Genomic DNA, 21,714 nt, shown 5'->3' on the forward strand with positions numbered 1-21,714 from the left:
CCAACCAACCCAAAAGTCAACACACTTCCCAGAGTATGCCATCCAATAATTCACGTACTCTATATACTCCTCAGTGAATTAATGTTTAAAGTGAAGTCAGCAGGAATTAAAGACTCAAAATTTAGGGTAATATTTTAAACACTGCAGAACTAAAGAAAAACCTCTTATGTGAAGAAAAATATGCATTTTTTTCATGGTACTTGTTTTACTATACAAAGTGGAGTCATCAAGGAATTAGATACTTACCTATATCAAGTCTAAAATGTGAAGAGGTCTATAGCACAACAGTATTTAAGTCACATAATTTTATTTTTTATTTTTAATATATACCTTTACTGCTGGACCAGGAGCAACATCATCCATCACATGTGCACAAATATTGATGACCTTCAGCAGATGAGAAAAGAGCTGTTCTACTAAAGTGACCAGAGCTCGATCTGACAGAGCTGGCCAGGGCTCCTCCTGCTTTGCAGCACCTTGGTTTGCATCCTCTTCAGCACTCCAGGGATTCTTTAAGCACTTGGGAGCACTTGCTACAATTTCAGGAAAGAAAAGACAAAACTTGGAATTAAGCACCAGAAAATTTTGAAGGCAGATATGGTTATCATCTCTGTATGAACAGAAGTTCAATCAGAATTTCAAAGCCAGGAGTAGCTGCACAGTTTAAAACAAAACCAACAAAATCTGAGCTCTTTGTACCCAGCTTGTACTAAGCATGCCCTTTGGCAACTGGAGGAAATTTGCAACTCAGCTACAAAGAGGCAGTTTCTTGTCAAACCTCCTGGGTGGAAGTTCCTTCTTTATTTCTTCTGCTTAATCTTGGAAGTTGTTCATGGCATACAATCAGAATAGAGTGAGATATGGACCTTCTAATGCTAATGGTAAAAATATTAGGACAATCCTACTTTTTCTTATCCTGGCTTACCTGCAAGCAAGTTTCCAGTCAAAATCAAAGCATCCTGATGTGCTGAGAGGTCCAGTGGGAACCAAGCTGATGAAAGCAGAGACAGGACCAAGCCAGCCATACCAATGGTGCAGCCCTTCTGAGCTTCATCTGAAGAGCTTGGCTGGGAAACACTGCAAGTTTAATTTTGGAATGTCATGACTTTTTATCTCCCTTTTGGCAAATTAAAAGTCTTGAGAAAACCAAGTCAAGCAGATGGCTAATCTAATGAAATTAAATCTGTGCTACAGAAATACACATTTAACACTCAAATACAACTTCAAAAAGCAATTTACAGCAGAGACCTGACAATACTCTGGTTTCTTGAAGAGCCATTACCTTCCTTTTAGTAGCAAATATCAAGGCTATAGTGACACCTACTGATAAACTGAAGAATTCTGTATTTATTTGCTACCCACTACAGTCCTGAACTATCTTCAGTTAAGTCTTGTGCATACGCAAGGTAAGGACAGGAGACATTAGCTGTAGTATTTTAATGTAACAAGACAGTGCTTTAAAGTGACAAGAAATTAATTAAACAATTGCATTACAACAAATCTTCTATATTTTTTGAGTGAACACAATCCAAGATGGTAGTTTTCTGCTGCATTCTGTATTTTCCTTGACAATAATTATAAAATCAGATTTTCCCATGGAAGTCAAGTTTAAGAAAGGGCAGGCAGAGATCACAGTAAGATGTTTGGTGATGCTCTGTGAATTACACACATCACTTCAAAGCTGTAAGACCTAAATACTTCAGATTCTTTCAGGAGAAGATCTTACATAATCTCTAAATAAAGGGAATCTGGAAATCGTTCAAAATATTTTTAAATTTGAAATAATTAAAATCTTCTAATACAGTTACTCTAGTCTCACACAACAGGAATTTCAGAAAATTAACCTGACACTAAGTATGGCTATAATTCTGATAAAGCTTCAGAGGTAATCACAGTGCCTTTCTTTGGTTTCTGTAAAGTATTTTCACAGGCAACTGTTATTTATTTCACATCCAGTCAGAAGTCCATTACTTAATCTATGTTGAGCTGTACAGTGTTGGAATGCAGCAGTTCCAGTAACTTGTTAATCATAAGAACAACAACACTTAAGATAGGAAGGAATTTTTGGCAAAATTCTCATGTTACTATCCATGTCATCCAGAACAAGAAATGTCTATATCATTCCACAAAAATAAAATTACAGTCTAAATTCATATAAACACTGGCCAAAAATTTGTGAAGAAGGAATGAGAGGAAAGGGCAAAGGCTACACCATTGGATCATTTATAAATATTACATGCATCTTTAGAACAACATTTTTAAGCTAGGTAGAAGAGAAGATATATTGATTTTATTTTTCAGCTAAGTACTGCTCACATCCTAAATTACTTGATTTGTTACCACTGGACCACATTTTTTATTCTACACATACAGAGCACACCACAGTTAGGGCCAGCAAGGGAAGCAAGGGCTTGCTGACAAGAAAAGCATCTGAGGGATGCTCATTTTTTGTGTCTGGGATTTGGTTTTAAAATAAGACAAAATTTTCCAACTGAACAGAGTAAGAGACACAATGTCAGCAACAAAGAAAATCAACAAAAATTATATTAAATGTATTTAAAAAGCCAACAGGTCTCCAGGTGCATATCTCCAGTAGCTACTTTTGCTGCTCACATGGCACAGCACCAATAATCAGAGGCAAAATCAGAACTTTTAGGCTACCAGCTGTACATTTTCATCTGAAGAAACTCTTCAGAATGTAAGTAATTTGGGCCTATCATGTATTACTTATATTAACAATGAAGTATTATAGATACCCAATTTGCTGTTCCCCCTCAGTGTGCCAAATCAGAACAATTTAAATGCATCTGACACTATTATAGCAGCCAAGATAAACTAGCTTCCTTGACCCACCATTTTTCAACCCAGACATGAAATGAAGATGAAAATTTCAATGTTCAAATTTTAGAGAGATACTACAAAATATAATATCCCAAAGATAAACATCCTTTCAAAAGTTCTTAAGCACAGAATATTTCATAGATGCTGACTATATCTATCTTTTTGTAAAAGCAGCGACAGCTAATCCCTGTGAATCCCTGGTTCCAGAGGTGACAAATGCTGGTACTTAATACCCTGACAACATGAAGTTACCATCTTCTGTATTCTGTACAAAGTTCTTAAAGAACTGCTAAGATAAATCAGGACTTCAATGCCTAAGCAAGTCCACTTCTGTTTCATAAATGTGACTTCCAGAAGCTTGATTAACAAAAGAGGGAACATACCCACAGTGCCATCCCACACTCCAAGTGCACACTGGAAATGTTGTGGAGAGAAGACACAAAGCCTCACAGCAGCCAAACTGAAAAGCAGACACCAAGAATCAAATTAGTTTCACCACAGGAAGAGTTAGCAACACAATATCTTAAGAGTGAGAATTAAATCTATTACTACTGCCATTGTCACAGTACAAAAGCATCAAATACAAATACAGTCAGGAGATCACAAAAAAAAAAAAAAAGCAGCATGTAAAACAGGAAACAGTCAGCCACCATAGCAAGAAAACTCAAAGAAACTCATATGTACAACTCATATGTACAAAAACTCACTGTAAGTGCTCTTGTAGTGGATATTGTCAGTGCATGGGAAATTGCTGCAATAACCCTTGAAAGGTTGTTTTCCATAGTGACATCTGTTGGACTTTGCAGCATATTGTAACCTCTGTATGCTCTGAAACAAAAACATTTATATCCACTAAAACACGTCCTTAAAAAACCCCATCCCAATCAAAAATTATTAATTTTATTACTTAATATTTAAGCTTAAATTATTAGCATGTATTTCACAGACTGCTTGTAACACACAAAACCAGAAAACAGTCTAAATACCACCTTATATTGTTGTATTTTTGGAGCTGTATTAAATGCTATTTGGTTTATAAATAAATCCTCTTTGTTAGCGAACAGAAGTAGTAGATCAACTGTCAGTTTCTAACTAGATACTTGAGAAATGACCACCCAATTTACTTTGCTGTGGTCTTTGCTGTAGCTCAAATGGATTCAACATTTTTGCACATTCACAAAGTTTGGATTATTGCTGTAGAAACTCCATTTTCTATGCAGAATAACACTAGATCCACAAAGTACTATTGCTTCCATACTATAGCATATATCTTAAGTGAGAGGATCAAGACCATATACCAATAGATATATAATTAAAAACTTCTATGACAAACTGATAGAATCCAACAACCCCTACAAATATATACAACTCATACTGTCTTAAGACTGAAAAAGTACAACTGGCAGCAAAAATACAACAACATCACACTATCAAAACTAGAATTTATTTTTCAGTTATAAAGGGAGTACAACCTTCTGCAACTACAATCATTAAACAGAATGTGGAGAGTTATAAACCTGGGTGAACACACCTGAAGAATAGTAACATACATACAATTAGCTTGAAAAGCTGGATCTGGTTTTATGATTTAATGGCCAAGTAGGGTGACTTCAGGATGAAGGGAAGAAACTATCTCAAAACAAGGACTCTCAGTGTGTGAGCAGTCGCCAGTAACTCACAACATACTCTTTGAACATGAGTCAGTTTCTGCAGAGCTTAAACCTACTACAGGTGCTCCTACAGACTAAACAAGGAATTCATAAGCACATGGATTTGTAGGATTTAACTACAGTCCTAGACCTTGCAAAGTGAAATTTGGGTCTCCATTCCTTTGGAAGCAAGGCCGGGCAGGAAACACACCTGGTGATAGTGCTCACTGCAAAGTGAGATGGGGGCTGTGTTTCATGCATGAGGAGTTTCAGGTAGACACTACTTTGGTCTCGTGCCACTGCCACCACTGGGTCAGCCTGTCCTTGATCACAGTTATAAAACAGCTTTGGAACAAGCCTGAAAGAAAATTAAGTGTCAAAAAGATCATCAGATATTATTTAAACACCCAGTTTAAATACAGTTAATATACAGTTCAGCAAGCTACATATATTAAATTACATATATCAAACTGTAAATAGCTATTACCTAAATTCATTAAGCTGAATATACCTTTATATAACTGCTCTTCATTATAATCAAGGAGCTCAAGTTAGGACAAATCAACTGCTCCAGACATACAGTAATTTTAAAAAAAAGTATTTTATGAAGATACTTCCTCATACATACAACAAACACTTACATAGATTATTTCTCTCTTGCTGTTCCCTGATCTCCCCAGATATTTTCCCCATGAGTATCTGTATCAACTGAGAACTCATTTTTACTGAAAAAAAACATTTTTTACCATCTGATCTCTATGCAGCAACACGGAAACATAAAATCAAATCCAGTCTTCTTGAACAGTATTTTCAACTTACATTAAATGAAAAGCTATTTTACATGTTTTTATAATCTCAGGGGTACTCCAAATTAATGTCCTTACTGGATGTTTCAAGGGGTTTCTACAAGCTTGTAGTAGTTTTCTTGGGCAGGTTGTCTTTTCCAATCTTAACACACCTCCTGTCACTATGTCAGCATGAAGACAGAAAAAACTTCAACTTGTTACCACCCAGTTAATAAAATAACTCAATTTCAGAATCAAGTCCCTTAATAAAAGCCATAAGCTCTATGATGCAACAGTTCATGACTCCTCTGCTGAGCTGCTTTGGCAATATAAACACTTTAAAATGTCAGAACTTTAAAAGTTTAGTTGTCCTTTATTTGTTATTAGGAATGGATGGCAATTAACACCATGAAAAAATAGGAAAGAAAACTCCTCTGATAATAAAATATACCAGGAATTCAGTATTACATGCTCCCAACTTCTTTAAACATAAAATTTAGGTCTTAGAATTCCAGCAAATAAACTACCAACTAATCCTTACCCTTTGGTGCATTTATCTGTACAGCAACTATAACTGTAGTAGGTTACAGCAAACATCTGCTTTGCAAACAAAATTAGCTGCTGCACTGTAATCAGTGAGCACAAAAGTTTTAAGATACACTGTGTATGACCATGTGAAAACTACAGTGCTTGGGAGTTGGGACAAATCTGTAGAACTGTAACATTTTAAGTCAGTCAGCCACTGCCAGGATACTGAACAAACCACTTCAGCATGAAAAAAAAAATATTCTGAAGAAGTTGAAACTGAAAGTGACCCTCAGAATGTAATACAATGTAATACCCTCAGAATGTAATTTAATGTAAATGGATTGCTAATAGAAAGCAAAGTACAATTACCTGATCAGTCAGAATGATGCATGTCCCAGGTACCACAAAGATGCATTTGTTTCCCATCTCTCTTTTGAACAAATATATATACATGCATATAGATATATATATATGTATTTTAAAAACACCCAAGTGATTATTTTAGTTATAGGTACACATCAATATGCAAGTATCTTCCTAAACTACTTTTTCTTTTCCTATAAATGAAAATGTCACATGTACCTCGTTAATGAAGCTGCAGCCACATGTCTCACTCTTGGATCCTCATCTCCAAGTAGACTTATTACAACATTTTCAAGTACTCTCTCCTGAAGCTTTAATAGCTAGAAAATAAATGAGCACAGTAAATAAAGTTCACTGACCATTTTCATCATTTGACCTTATTGTGAAAGGAGAGTTCACAAGTGAGATTTCATCTGTCATACAAGCCTGCAAGACCATCTTCACCTTAACACTGTCAACCACATTCTCTGACTACACAAATGTCAATTTTTTTTTAAGTTTAAAGAGAACAAGCTACAAAACACACAAACAGACCAGAGAAAACAAAGATATCTGAATCACCATAGTAAATGTATTCCCAATTGTAGTAAGTTTTAGAATGTGAATTATTTACACAAAAAACACAGCGGCCATCCGTGTTGACAGAATTTAAAAACAAAGCGATGACATTGCACTGGTACCTTAATCCAGAAACACAATATACTGATTAAATAATTTACTTACACCAGTATAATGATGAATACCTCTGTGCAAGCTCTCAGTTTTTCCTTCCAAGAAGTTGACTAGCCTATCACAAAATAGAATTTATAGTACATTAGTGAACATTGTGTGTTATTCCTCCCTTCACTGCTCTGAGGGTTCTTTTTTTTTTTTTTTTAAACCGCTATAGGGAAAATGTAAATAGTAAACACTTTTTGCAAGCTTTAGAAAAGGTAAGTTATTTGCTAGCCTACTATCTGGCTAGTGTAACTGAAGAAAAATAGTCCTTCCATTTAAAAAACCCATTATTTAAAGACCATGATTTTAATTGTATTTTTTCCCATGCACAGAATCATCAGACTAATTTGAAAAGACAGTAACACATTCCAAACATCACTATTCACAAGGAATCCACTTTTGTATGACTAAGAATTTTCATATAAACATCTTCTATCTTTCAACTTGGAAGAATCAATACAGGATGAGAGAATGCAAGAAAAAGAACAAGTCACATTTATTTCAGTATTAAAAGAAACCGAGTGACTACAGAGAGCTGATAACAGAGTACATGTCAGGGACTTTCTCTTTAAAAAACACATAAAACTGGATGGAGAAACTAAGTTGGATTCCAAATGATGTGGTCCCTCTCTGATCACACATTTAGAGAAGACTTGATACAACAGACTAATGAACAATAAACTTCAATACAGTGTTACTAGGATTGGGCTTGGTTGTGCAGTCAGTGGTAACTTTACAAAGGAATTCATACAGGATTGACCGATCTGAATTAGTTTTATGAAACTCATTAATGCTTCAGAAGAAATTGTGCCATTACAGTTTCAGTTTCCTGTACTTCCCTGCACTTCAGCTACCACACCCATGGAAAAATAGGAACACTCACCGAAAATCTACCTCTGCAAGTGTTTCCAGAAGTTCTGTCCTTACAAGCCAATAGGAGCTGTTCTTCAGAGCAAGGAGGTCAACAATCAATTGCAAACCTAGCTCACTGTAACTGCTACTGCATAAGCTCATGATGCAATGCTGAGAAGAAAAAACAACTTTCAGTTATATTACAGGAGTGGTTATCTGAAAAGCAGAATGAAAGTCATCAAAAAAAAAAAAAACCTGTTTTCTTTAGAATACTTGAAAAAATTATTTCATAAGAGCTAGGATAAGCACCAGAGCTAGGTACCCTACAAGGCCAGAAAACCATCTCTATGTGAACTGCTAAAACCTGCTGATAAAATTAACCTCTGGAGAGGAATGCAGGCCACACAGATCAGAGGGCAATCCTCTAAAGGAGGACTCACAAGGCTTAAACACCACAGACACTATATTGTCATCTGTTCAAAAACAGTCTCCCAATTTCCACAGGGTACTTTGAGACACCTGGTTCTGGTTTCCAAAATCTTGGATGTTCAACTATATATATATCTGGATGTTCAACTATAGGCATAATGTGTGACCTTTAGAAAAAGTTATAGAACTCCACATTTCCATGTCTTATTTAACTACACAAAATGTACCTTCTTCTTTGAGGATTAACAACCAAACAGGCTTAGAACATTTCTGCCAAAATGTCAAACCATACCGTATACTGAGAAAAAGCAAGAGCCAAAGTTGACTAGTACTACTAAGTTGCCTGAACTGAACAATTCCAGTGGTCTTCTGAAAAGCCATTATGACAAGTGTAGTCACACATTAAACACTACACACAAACATGAAGATTGCTGAACAGAAGGTAAAAAAAAAAGCCAGCATTTACCTGGATTTCCTTCCCCCAGCTGTATCACAAGCCCCTCCTCTTTGCATATAAACCCATAATTCCCATACACAAACTATGCATGTTTTACTCAAATTTATGCTTTGCCTCACAGGTTCTTAAGTCTCTGATTTGTCTGTGTTCTACTTTATTGGAAAAACTCTCAAAGAAAACTCCCTCCTTCACCCCTCTGCTTTTTCATCAAACACTTTCCACAGATTTTATTCAAGAAATAAAATTCATATCCTCTAAATTCCACTCGCCAATTCAGCTGTCACCTCTGTTTTAACAATTGCCTGAGGGATCTTTCACCCAATTTTAACCGCTTGTTTCATGACACTTTTCCACTTTTAAAAATTACTGTTTCAGAAAATAATCACTATTTTAGTTGTCATTTCTCACATTTAATTTTTATTCTCCAAACACAGGCTACAGCCAGGTGTTATATGTTCACACTCCCCTGTTTAGCCTAGATAGCCTTTCTATTTAGTGCACTCATCCTACTCTTGGTTAATGTAACATTAAAGCTCATATCAGTACATTTCTCATGAGAAACAAAATTATTAGATTACAATGATCTAACCACATAATTATTTTCAGTGCCAATAAAGTTCTTCAGGAAGAAATCAGTTTATGCTGGATGTTTAGACATCTGCACATAGCAGCATCCCAGAAATGAATCACAACCTTGTGATCTGTGTGGTGCAAATAAATTCCTACTGCTTACCCTCACAGCTGTACAAGCCAGTTTGCATGTAACAGAGGACTCATCTTTCAATGTTTTCTGTAACAGAGGTATGCAGTCTATTAAGGAAAAGAGATTTCCTAAAAAAAAAGAAAAAAAACAATTTTGAGCAATGAAACATTGCAATCTTAGATTAAAAGACAAAAAGATACCCATAAAATAAATTGTTACCTGTTGAGCTTCTGACATTTATTAGCCATTTTTCCACATCGAAGCGGGATTTAATTAGAATGGAGTTGACAATTGTTCCACAGAGAATGGCAGTAGCTCCTCTGATCTGGGGATCCCCATGGTCAATATAGTTCAGAACGTCCGACACATATTGCTCCTCTAAGAAAATAAGTTACAACTACTTTATTTTAAAAACACTAGTATTAGACTTTACTGATTCATAAAAATGTTACAGTGGACGTCTCAACTATTAGACAATCAACATCAGCACATCCAAAACTTGCCCACCATAGCTCTCCCCTCTTGAGATCCCTTTCTGTGCATGCAATCTACAGATCAATCACACCATTCAGACCAATCATCACCTATATAAAAACACTAACAATTTATTTCAACTGTACACAAAATGCTCCAGGGAAAAAGAAGAAGCATTTTGGTCAATGTATCAAACCAGCTGCACACTCCAGGTCCCTGGGATTCATTTGTAAAAGTGAACCTAATGACTTAGAAACAATCTGTAAGATGGACTAAATTAAATCAGAAGAAAACATCTGTAAAATAAACAACCCCTTCCACATACTCATTGTTTCAAAACAGCTTCAACTTGTCAGAAGCTCTACAAGGTCATCCACTGAAACTTAAATTTTGCTATAAAAAATATACCTCATCACAGGCACAGCACATTCAATCCAATCTGTGCAATATTTGTTCACAAACACCAAATTGGGTTTGGAGCTTTCAGGGTAGATGCTGCCTCACTTATTTGAAAACTCAAACAACACTATTAAAATGGGATATGTGAACTGCAACATACCATACTCTTCTCCCATTGCCTCCAGAGGTGTTTTATACAGTTTACTGAAGAAAGACTCAGGGTGAAGTGCAACAGCTGCTCCAACACAACTTACTGCCAAGGCTTTTACACTGACTCTCACATCTCTATCAGGAACTACAGCTGCAGGGAAGAAACAAAAATTATTAAAAGGAAGGTATTTAAAGGTTGCTGAATTTAATTTTAAATTTAATTAGTAACATTATATAAAATAAAATAGCTTAGCCTGTACAAAAACATGAAGGCAGAGCAAGCAGTTGCAGTTTGTCAGTGGCAGCAGTGATATATGACCTATTTGCTTTTCTCAAATGAGCTGTGTTTGAAATATACTTGAAATACTCAAATACAGCCAGCCATAACATACTTCCAGCTCACCTCCTTCAAAAAACAATATATTACATGGGCATGTGGGCAAGTAAGAGTTTAGAAAAGGGAAAAATGAACAAACACCTTAAATCAGTCATATACCACGACAGGAATGTATGTATTGGATGTATTTTTAAAAAATGGAAATGTGGTGCTTAGGGACTGCCACAGAAAAACATCCAACATTTCTAATAAAGCGACATCAAAACCAAGACAGAGCAAAATGATCACATTTCCACCTTTGTGCAGAGAACCAATGAAGCTCAAAGACAAGCATACCTCCTTTGTCCCCAGTGAGCAGGAAGGAGGCCGACAGCAGCCTGACGCAGTGCACCAAAGGAGCACAGTCTCTGTCAGTGTAGTGCCCGATGTCCCCCTTTACCCTGGAGGGCTATTGAAGGCAAATCACAGCGTTTATACAGAGAAAAATTTATCTTCACTTGAAAAAAATATTAGCACAAGATTTAGAAATACTGTACATCCTCAAATGTCTAAATGGTTTAATATAAAATGAATATATAACATTCATATGTAGTTTAATATATATTCAAAAAAAGGCCTCAAAGTGCAATGCTTTGGAGAAGCTTATAGCTTGTATCAGAACTGGTTCAATTTTATTACAGAAATATTTTATTGTAGATTTTTCTAAACTATCTAGACTTGCTGTTTGCATGTGAAGAGCATGCTAAAGCATTTGTTGCCATCAAACTTTGGAAACTTCATTATTTCTAGGTTGTTTTCTGTAGTTTCACATTTAGAATTCCCCAATAGTCCAAGCTGATCTAATTCTGCCTTCCACAAATGAAACTTTCACCCCAGCTCAGAACAAGGTCCAAAGATAAAGTCAGAAAAATGTAAAGAGGAAATGAGTAACTTGTAGTTAGAATGGCACCAGGCTCAAAGACTAACCTCTGAGGAGATCATGAAGTTACCTACACAGGCAGCAATCAGCACAAAGATATTTCAAGTAAGAAAGTATCAGTCTAGCCTACTAATGCACAGAAAAAAAGGGTTTGTGTTCTCAGCAGGGTGTTCTAGTATGGCTTTGCTAGTGATTGCATTTAAGATATCAATACTTTTGTATTCACCTTATGTTAAATGAAATTCAGGCTGTAACTCAAGATTCCCTACACAACCCGAGTTACTTTGACCTATAACAAGGTACATCATATATACATGCTTCCCACATTTACCACTTCATCATAACTGTAATTTAATTTTTTAAAAATTTCATTGTTTTGAACTTTAAATCTGACCACTGTGACGACTTCTCACCTTGTTCTCGTGTTCACCAGCATCTGCTGCATCCTCTTTGGATGTAAATCGATCCACGCTGCTATCAGAGGGCTGCCTGCTATGGCTCATGGTTTTCAGCAGGTGAGACTGTTGAAGAGCTTTAGAAAAAGACAATTCATGAAATACCATTTCAGATGCAAACTAAAAGCACTTTAATTACACTAATTATACAAACATGAAAAACAAATTAGCAGTGATCACAACAAGTAATTGATCACAAGTGTTGAAATATATTCCTTATTGCACGTATCCATCTAGTTATTTGTTTTTCATATCCATTAAATGAGTCTTCACTCCCCTGAAGTGCAGATGCACCTGAACACCTGTCTAATGGTGTCCCCAGTCTGACCCACCCCTGTATTTATCCACATACCAAGAGAAGAATTTCTGAAGGACTCTGACGAATCATCTTGGAGAATATTTGCAGCTTCATCTTCCTCATCCTGCAGCTGCCCAATTTGCATTCCAGAATACTGTCCTTCAGCACCCTCCAAAACCTATACAGTGCAAGGACAGGGCTTAAACTAATTTATCTTTACAAAGAGCATTAAATTTGAAACATGCAGTGTTAGTAATCTACAAATAGTCTGAAAGCAAACATGAGCCTGATAAATATTAGTGCCCAGCTGCATGTAAGCCCCAAAGCACTTCCCCTCCTCCTGCAGCTCTGGGGCTATTGGAGGCCATAGTTCCACTGGAGAGTCTCTCAGCTGAGATATGAGCTTGGCTACCAACAGGAACCAAGTAAAACTCAGTCCACTGCTCCCCTGCAGCTCCCCTTGCTCCCTCATCACAAATGTTTCTCTCTCAGCAGTTACAAATCACAACCAACACCTTTACTGCCACAAACTGAAGTTAGCCCTTGCAGTTAAAATCCCCCATAACCTCACTTGTCCTGTATATGTGAAATCAAACCGAGAACACGCTGTGTAGGACAAGAAAGGACAAAGAAGTTTAAAGTATTTCAATTTCTTCACTCAAAACTAGAGACTGCTAAAATGGACTCATCTGGAAAAGAGTTTGACCCTTGGAACCAAGGCAATATATAGGCAGTAGGTATATGAAAAAATAACCATAAAAGTTAATCATAATGATCAATTACAGTAAAGTAAAAAAACCAATTTCACTAATTTTTTCAGAAAACAGGACACTTCTTCAGTTACTTCCTGTTTTTAAAAGCACCTGGAAATTGTTCATTAAAAAGCTTGCGTGTCAGTAATTTGGACAACCACTTAGTCTCAATTATGAATGGATAATTTTACACATAATCACTGCTTGTAAACAGTATGCCAACTGACAAGAATTTGCATAAACACATCATGCCAATAAACACATCTTGTCAATAAATGCCTGCTCACTTTGGCCTCTGCACTGCCTTCATTTAATTCAGAGAGCAATTATCATCACCCCTTTGGTTCTTGAATTCTCACACTTGCAGAAGTATTTTCTTAGCATGATTATAAATTTACTATTTTTTATAGTGCTAAGAGACTACTACTCTTCCAAATTACTATCAGAAAACGAGAGCCAAAAGTTTGATACATTTGAAAAGCTCTTAACTTGTTCTAAATTTTTGCCCTTTTGAATTTTCTCCTCTGGTTCCCAGTAATTGTATTTTTGTGTTTTTACTACTAGCTCACAATACATTTGCCCAAGAGAGACAAATGTCTTAAAATAGATTTAGTGTATGCACATTTCAGGTGTTTATTAGATATGTAACTGCTACATTTGTAAATCATGCAGCGTTTGCCCATTATAGGAGAAATCCTTAAGATGGAATAAAAAGTCAAAAAAAAAGAGTTCGTGCTGCCAAGTGTAAAAGCACAGGCAGAAGGCAGCGTGAAGCATTGTGCTCCAAAAATATTTCTTTATCATTCCAAAAAAACTGCTCACCCTTTAACACTTCCATTAACCCTCCTGCACCAAAACAATTATTAATATATATATATATATATACACACAAAATTAAGGATATACTACTAAGAGAAGATATTTATGGCAAGACTTTGATAATTGCTATTCTTCCAGTGAGCGACATCTGTAATGCCTTCACATGACCTACCCAGAGAACACACTGATTCCAGCTTTGTAGCTTTTCATTATTGCTGAAGTGAAAGTGTTAAAAGGAGGTCAAGCTCTCCAATAGAGGTGTGAGCTGCTGACCTTTCCACTGTTACTAGCTGAGGATTGAAAAGTAGAAGACGAGTAAGGAGACGAATCCAAGTCTGGGCCCTCCATGGAAGAGCTCTGAGATATGTCGGGCCCCTCAGTAGAAGGAGATCCCCCCTCTGCCCGCTGCACACTTACAATTTCAGAGCTGTCTGAAGGGGTTACAGCAGAGTCTGGACCTTCTGTAGTGGTCTGAGAGCTATCACTAATTGGTGAGGAAGCCTGCGTGCCATCATTCAAATCCATAGTGGCATCTGACTGGACAGCACTGATCTGGCTGGAGCTTCGACTGAGCATTTCCTCCTCCTCCCCTTCAGCAGCTGCACTGGCCAGCTCACAGCTGGGCAGCTCCACGGGCTCCGACTGCAGCGTGTGCTGCGAGCGCGGCTGCTCCGTGATGATGTCGTGGCCCGTGGCGTCCGCAGCTGAGCTCCCCACCGAGCCAGCTGTCGACACTCCTGATGAAGAAGCCAGCTCACTGGTTATCTCACCCTTCACAGAAGCTGCAAAACACAGGCATTTATCAGTCAGCCCAGTGCTTGAATTTGTGTTTCACTCTTGACATGAAAACGCAGGCTAAACCACATCTTAAACTAGGCTAAGGAAAGTGTGTAATGGAACAGTTAAACTACAGGTAGGAAAACAGGCATCTTAGAAAGATTCCACCCCATCTCTTTAAAAAAAGAATGCACTCAATTTCCTTATGTTTTACACTCCACAGTATTTATGGTTTTTGTTCACCATGTCTTTTGAATGCCCAAAAACTTCCTTACCACCACAACACATCCCTTGGACATTTTGCATAGAGCAATAACAGAATGTATTTGCTGACTGCACTGCTAAAGAGAAAGGCAGGTACCTGCAAATGATGCAGAGCTGACATCAGATCGGGTTTCAGAATCATCATCCAAGCCTTCTTCTTCACCAAGAAGTACTTTACCTGAGAAGTGATACAAGAAAAACCTTTAGTTGTCAAAAATTATAGTCAGTTTGAAATGCTGAACAGCTGAAGTCAGATGTGAAATCTATTTTTAGTAAGCTTATCCAAATAATTTTTCATAGCTATGAGGGGTAACAGGTGAAAGGAATGAATAAAGTGCACATCCAGTCCCTCACTAATTCATCAGGAAAGAAAGAGGCAACAGTGACAAGAAAACAGAGTTAAGCAATTTTATTTACCAGTGCAACCATTCAGGAAACAACCTACAATCTTATTACTTCTAGCTTATTTTTGTGGACAACATTTAGGATCCCACTAATTTCATCAAGTATGTGCTATTCCTAAGGACTGGATATCTAGCATCTGGAAGTCTGCCCTCAACTCTAAAAGGCATTAATGCACCACAAGTAATAGAATAAATGACCTCTTCCTCCTTAAGGCTATAAAAATTATCAAAGGCTGCTCAGAACTCCAAAGATGACAGTACAGAAAAAGCCCAGGGGGAAGAGCAGTGCAGAGTAGAAGCACAAGGCAACACAGGTGGGAGAGGGTGATGAACCATGGACAACCATGGAGAGCTAAGGATTACTAAGGCAAAAAATCTTCAGAGATGCTTTTGCCATAAGAAACTTGAGAACCACTTCTAACATAACCCAACCACCACATCTCTTACTCACAGAGCATTATCTACTTATGTTACAGGCAGTGGAAAGAGAAAGATACCTGCAGATGCACACTGCCTGGAAGGCAACCAAGGACACAACTGCACTGCAAATCTGTCCCTGGGACAGCACAGGGAGTGCAGAGGGAGCTGCTAAGCTCATCCTTCTACAGGTTGCAACTCCCTTGCTGAGACGGAGGGACTCACACCAAGTGCTCTGAGAAGGATTTTGCTTAGACTACCAAGCTGCACTGGTAGTCTAAGTTTCAGAATGCAAGAAACTAATGTTTGGAAAACTCTGGGTGAATATCTTTGTACCTTATTCAAGTTAACTAGGCGTAAAAAAGCATTAATACACTTTTGTATTTTGTGGGTTTTTGTATTAATTTTTCTCCACTGCTTTCATACATAGCAGTACCACTGTAGAATTCCCTTCCTCTGAAAAGCATGATTTATGATACTCAAAACTGTAAGTAAGGCAGAAAAGTAAACATGGCATTTCCATATACCTTCCATGTAAAATGACAGTAATGGAGAACTACACACTCCTATGAATGAATGAGTAAAATCCTGCTAGGAGTTCCCAACAAAAAGCACAAAATATAATATATTCTTCTCTATTATTTTGCACATTTACATCCATTTCACTGAAACAAACCAGGATGTTCTTCTGCTTTCCATGGCTGTCCACCTCTAAAAGTAAGTGAAAGAATAAGAACACTGAAAACCAGTCATTAGGCACATTAGATTTTGTATGCTTAAATGTATTAATGAGTATATAACACACACAGCAAGATACTTTTCCTCTATTTGACAAGAAAAAAATCCAGTTAAGTTGCTTTCAAAACATAGGCTTTGGTATCAAAAGGAATTTTCAGCCTTTTTTGCAAATAAACTTCTGAAGTTGAAACAAAAATGAACCAATGCAGGCCAGCTGCTCAGAACTGAAGTTGATCTGATGCAGCAAGATTGCAAAGATGTGAAACAGAATTCTGTAGATCAGCCTCACTTCACACCTCTACACACAAAGGAGCATTGCAGCTTGAGAAGTCCCATCCATTGCCCACTACTCTGTATGACTGCAGAATGACTTCAAGAAGGAAGTGGAAATAGGCTTGGATTTTCCCTCTTTTCTACAATGGAGAGCAACAGGAAATGAACAATTCACAATTTGAAAATAAACCTGTACAAAGCACAAAACTGTGAAGGGATTTCTTCAAATTGTTTATGCCATTGTTTAGACCTCAAAATCTTCATGCCATAATCTTGAAAAAGGATGAAAGCTGATGACTCATACACGTTTTCTCACCAAGTGAAAGATTAGTATTTTAATAAGTACTTTAATTGAATTTACTCTATTATTAATACTTCAAAATTACACTGAAGACTACCAAAAAGACAAAGATCCTAAAGGACAATTTACTATTTTTTATTTACATGTGATATATGTAGTTATTCTGATTTGTTGCATTCTGTCTCACCTTTGAATGCTGCAGCAATATCTACTTTCAGATACCCATTCTTTCAATATGACCTTTCTAAACTAGAAATGATGGTGCTTACAGATGCAGTTATTTCATTCAGCTTTAACCACTAATTTACATTTTTGTACACTCTTAAGGCATACAGATGAGGTTATTTAGGAACGCTTAAATAATCTTATCTGTATGCTTTAAGAGTATACCAAAATGTAAAGTAGTGATTGAAGAGTGGTTAATGCGATTCCTTGCAAAGGACATATTTGGAAAAAGTATAAGCTGCAATGGTGCTTCCAGTTTATATAATCTCACTTAGTTTTAATCTACTTTTCCTTGAAGTTTTTCTCTTCAGCATTGCACATCTCTTGCTTACGAATTCTTGCAGTGACTACACTACACTCACACAGTTTCACTGCAGCATTTTGCTCATCTAACTCAGGTGATGAAGGTGTTACACAGCTGTACCTAGACTGAGTCTGTCATAGTGATAAGACTGGTTTAAATCAAAACATACAACTAAATATTAAGTACTGTCATGCACAAACTGGGAAAAGAATACTTCAGAGCAAACTGTATTCTTTAAAATCCTGCTACATGAACAACCTATTGAAGAAAGAAAATCTACACAGGCAAGACAAAAATGTGTAATCATCAAGAACAGAAAAAGAAATTAAAAAAACATCATATTGAAGCATGCAAACATACACATGCATTAGTGAATTGCAGAGAAAAATCAGGCCTAACAAAACCAGGAAAGTTAACTGTTTAGCAAGTTATATTAATGGTTAAGTATTACCATGAAAAAGAAGAATGCCCTGTTCAGAGAGATTATTTTTCCATGTGCTCTTAAGTAGTTAAAACTGCATCATAATCATCAACATAACTTTGACAGTGAACTACAGTAAAAATAAAATTATACTGCTTTATATTATTGTAGAATATCTTGATTGCAATATCAGATATTGCATCAGAATCTTTTCACTATTTATAATGATTAAGCTCAGCTGATAACACAGGCAATTGTGAATGAAGACCCAAGTTCAGCAAGACAATGAAGTGGAGAGGGGGAAAAAAAACAACCCCAAAAAAAGTCAGGAAGGAATGCAATTAAAGATTGGTTTTCAAAAATAATCACCTTTATGCTTTCTTGCAAGAACAGGGCTGCATGAAGACCCCCCTCCAGCTGCAAATCACAGAAAGTAACACATCAGGGCAAAGACAGAGCTAATGAAATCATGAAGGAATTCTAATAGCCACAAGTGGAAAACAAAACAAAACAAAAAAAAGCCAACAAAGCAAAACAAAAAACCCACAAAACCAAAACAAAAACAAAAACCAAAGCCAGGAAGAAATAGCAAACTTGTTGCTTTTGAAGTCTGAGGTTTTTTGATCATTTGACACCAAATTACTTTTAATATTCTGTGCCACTTGTGTGTAGTTTGCTTTCAAAAATGTGTTCTAAATTTCCATGCTATGATTGCTTCCAGCTAACAATTTACCTTCCAGAAGCAGCAATATTGGCTGACCCATTAGTTCAATACAGACTCCTTACAAAAACCCAATCAGAGACTGATTCTTTTGAAACAGGTATGTAGCAGTTAAAGAGAATTTCAAGAACATGCACTCCACAGACAAGAAAGCTGATTTTAATAGTTAAGGATAAGCTTAAGTCATGCTTTAATTTCATGCTGGTTTTGGTATTCAGCAAGGAGCTCTCAGTTAATACAAACTCTGATTAGATCTGCTTTTATGAATCACAGTTGTCAGATGATTGGTAAGAACATTCATTTTGTGAGGTTAAAAAAAGTCAGCATATTAAACTTGCTTTGTGTAACAAAAAAAAAAAAAACATCAACACAAACTGTAAAAAAACCCTCAGAAGTTTGTAATGAATAAATGAATGTATACCCACTTAAAAGGAGGGAAGGAATTTCATTTAACCCTCATGCTTTGCTAACATTGAGAACTAGAGCTGATGATGTATGCTCATTTCCTTGTACTCCAACTGCCAAGAGCAGAGCTCACCTATCAGTTCCACAATGCTCCCGCTGCGGCTCCTGCTGGCAGGTTCATCTTTGGATACACTGACCTGAGCAATGCCCCCACAGGCAGTCAGGGCATGGAGCAGTTCAGGGGGGGGAGTTCTAAAGAGCTGCTGCAGCAATTCTAAAGCTCCAGTCACAACATTATGGTCCTGATGCTGGGTATAGTGCAGAGTCAGTTCATAAACCTGAAAGCCAGCAGAGTATTGGAGTAAGTCTCTATGAAGACAGACCATATTACCTGTGTTATCCTACACAACATCAAATTTCAGCAATGAATTAAGAATAACACATGTTTGGTATATATGATCTTCACCACAATCTTCCAAGGGGGAAATATCAAGCAATTGTAGCCACTTAAATGCCTTTTTGGTAGAAGTCTGGTCATTACTTATCAATAATTCCACTCACTGGACCAACTATCACTCATCAAGATAAACAGGAATTTGAGAAGTCAGAGTGTTCAGTATCAAACTAATCTATTTATTTAGATCACTATTTATTTATCTCCCTCCCAATTAGTACTCCACAGGTAAGGGTTATTATTCATATTTTACCTGTATAAGTTGTTCTGGTGAAGGTGAAATCTCTGTTTCTTTCCTTGTTACACCAAAACTGCCTTTCAGGCTGGTATCTTTTACTTGCTGTTGCAACAAAGGTATGAGATACCTTAGTGTAAGTAAAACACCCAGAATTAAAAGAGTAGGACGATCATCTTCTACAGGAACCAACAAGCCTGAGGGGAGAAACAAAGTTGCCAAATAGCTATTGACAGTGGCTAGTTTCAATACAAATGTTATTTCATGTAGTCCATATAATAGTTTCTTAAAATAAAAAAAAAAAAACAACAAAAAAAAACAACAACAAACCTAGCAGCCACTTAAGAGTGTTTCCAAATGTAGAAACATTTGAAAATATGCATTTTATACTACTAAGAATCAATTAAGCAGCATGGGAGAATGATCAGAGGGCCCTGTCTCACCTTCCCTGTTTCCCACCTCTTTTTACTCCATAAAAGCACAAGTTGTTTTGGGGTTTTTTTGTAATAGCTGATGCTGTCGTGAGATGATCTAGAGATTCTTGCTCCTCTCACCTGCCTCCTCTCTCCACTTGACAGCTTACACCCAAGTGTAATTCCCTTGCTCACAGATGCACTGCTATCCTAATGGAAGATATTTGCACTTTGCCCTGTTTTGGGAACTTTCTTCCATATACCTACCTGCTAATCACAACCAATCCCAAAGCATATTACAAACTAATGTAAGTTATGGAAGAAAACACAATCTTCTATCCAGGGAAGAGAAAAAAATTCAGAATCAATTCTTGGAGTTCCCATTCATGTTTCTGTTTGAATTCTGCATCATTGCCAAGGACATTATCACACATCACTTTAGAGGGAGGAAAGTCACAATGTAACTGTTGAATTTTTCACACTTCTTGAAAGCAGCAAGGCTAACATGATAACACCTTATGTCTCTGCTGGTCTTCCTCATCTCTCCTTTTGCAAGACAGTCTACATAGTAAAGAACCCCTTGTCAAAGACAAAACTGAGGCAAGTTTCCACTGAAAGCCAGAGATGCCTCTTGCCATGACTTGCAAAACAAGCAGAAGACCATGCAAACTTCCCAGCTGAAGAAATAAGGAAGCAATATCTGATACAAAGTTGTGCACTTTAAATTAAAATAAAAAAATCTTCAATTTCTGCTCTAAGTTATAATAGAATCTATGCAGTGATCCTCTAACAAAGATCAGGGGGTATGTGATCATGGCCCAGAGCACAGCAGGGTACTCTGCATCTCAGACCTGCTGCACTAGCAACCAAGCTGATGGACCACGCAAGTCTTCAGACTCCCGAAGTTCACCCAGAATCCTCAAACCTCATTTTCCAGCAAGCTACTTGTTTCCCAAGCCTCAGCTACCTCTTTTTAATATTACTTACTAGCACTGCAGCACAGAGAGACAAATAGCTTTAGAAGTATCTTCCTCTAACTTAACACCAGATAGAGAAAGTATCAGCAGTTTTCAGTCAAAGTATCCTTCCTTTACCTGAAAACCTTTCACATATTCAAAGTGATACATATTCTTACATGTAATGTTACTTACACAAAAAGCCAATTAATTTTTTTGCCCTGAATCTTACCTAAAAGCACATTCAATAACCAGGCATAAAAATACTGTGTTCTTCGTGAATGTTGGCAGATGCTCACTGCTGATCCTGCTGCTGTTCGACGGATAGTGGGGGAACTGGACTTAAGATTAGCTATGAAAGCCTTCAACAAAACCTAAAAACAAAGACACCTTACTTAACTTTTAATCAGAAGTGAACTAAGAAGCCAGCAAATGTATTTTTCATTTATTCAAAGCATTACTTCATGCACATCAAGCAA

At 36.9% G+C, this 21,714-nt stretch overlaps 1 protein-coding gene across 2 annotated transcripts in view; it reads right to left on the reverse strand.

The window, feature by feature from the left end:
- HTT (huntingtin) overlaps positions 1-21,714 on the reverse strand; it is an 81,264-nt gene that overhangs the window by 46,796 nt on the left and 12,754 nt on the right. The window contains exons 7-26 of one of the 2 annotated variants that reach the window (XM_058025367.1): positions 21,468-21,609; positions 19,885-20,063; positions 19,311-19,515; positions 18,421-18,468; positions 15,066-15,146; positions 14,345-14,709; positions 12,411-12,534; positions 12,017-12,135; positions 11,021-11,132; positions 10,358-10,498; positions 9,544-9,702; positions 9,355-9,452; positions 7,767-7,906; positions 6,890-6,953; positions 6,386-6,486; positions 4,702-4,848; positions 3,549-3,669; positions 3,225-3,301; positions 926-1,077; positions 331-533 (exon numbers count right to left, since the gene is read on the reverse strand). In XM_058025367.1, coding sequence (XP_057881350.1) covers positions 331-533; positions 926-1,077; positions 3,225-3,301; positions 3,549-3,669; positions 4,702-4,848; positions 6,386-6,486; positions 6,890-6,953; positions 7,767-7,906; positions 9,355-9,452; positions 9,544-9,702; positions 10,358-10,498; positions 11,021-11,132; positions 12,017-12,135; positions 12,411-12,534; positions 14,345-14,709; positions 15,066-15,146; positions 18,421-18,468; positions 19,311-19,515; positions 19,885-20,063; positions 21,468-21,609 — 2,778 coding nt within the window. The remainder of the gene's footprint in view (positions 1-330; positions 534-925; positions 1,078-3,224; positions 3,302-3,548; positions 3,670-4,701; positions 4,849-6,385; positions 6,487-6,889; positions 6,954-7,766; positions 7,907-9,354; positions 9,453-9,543; positions 9,703-10,357; positions 10,499-11,020; positions 11,133-12,016; positions 12,136-12,410; positions 12,535-14,344; positions 14,710-15,065; positions 15,147-18,420; positions 18,469-19,310; positions 19,516-19,884; positions 20,064-21,467; positions 21,610-21,714) is intronic. The other variant, XM_058025368.1, reaches the window with a different exon arrangement.

Source organism: Melospiza georgiana, chromosome 5, assembly GCF_028018845.1.
Source record: "Melospiza georgiana isolate bMelGeo1 chromosome 5, bMelGeo1.pri, whole genome shotgun sequence".
Lineage (NCBI taxonomy): Eukaryota > Metazoa > Chordata > Aves > Passeriformes > Passerellidae > Melospiza > Melospiza georgiana.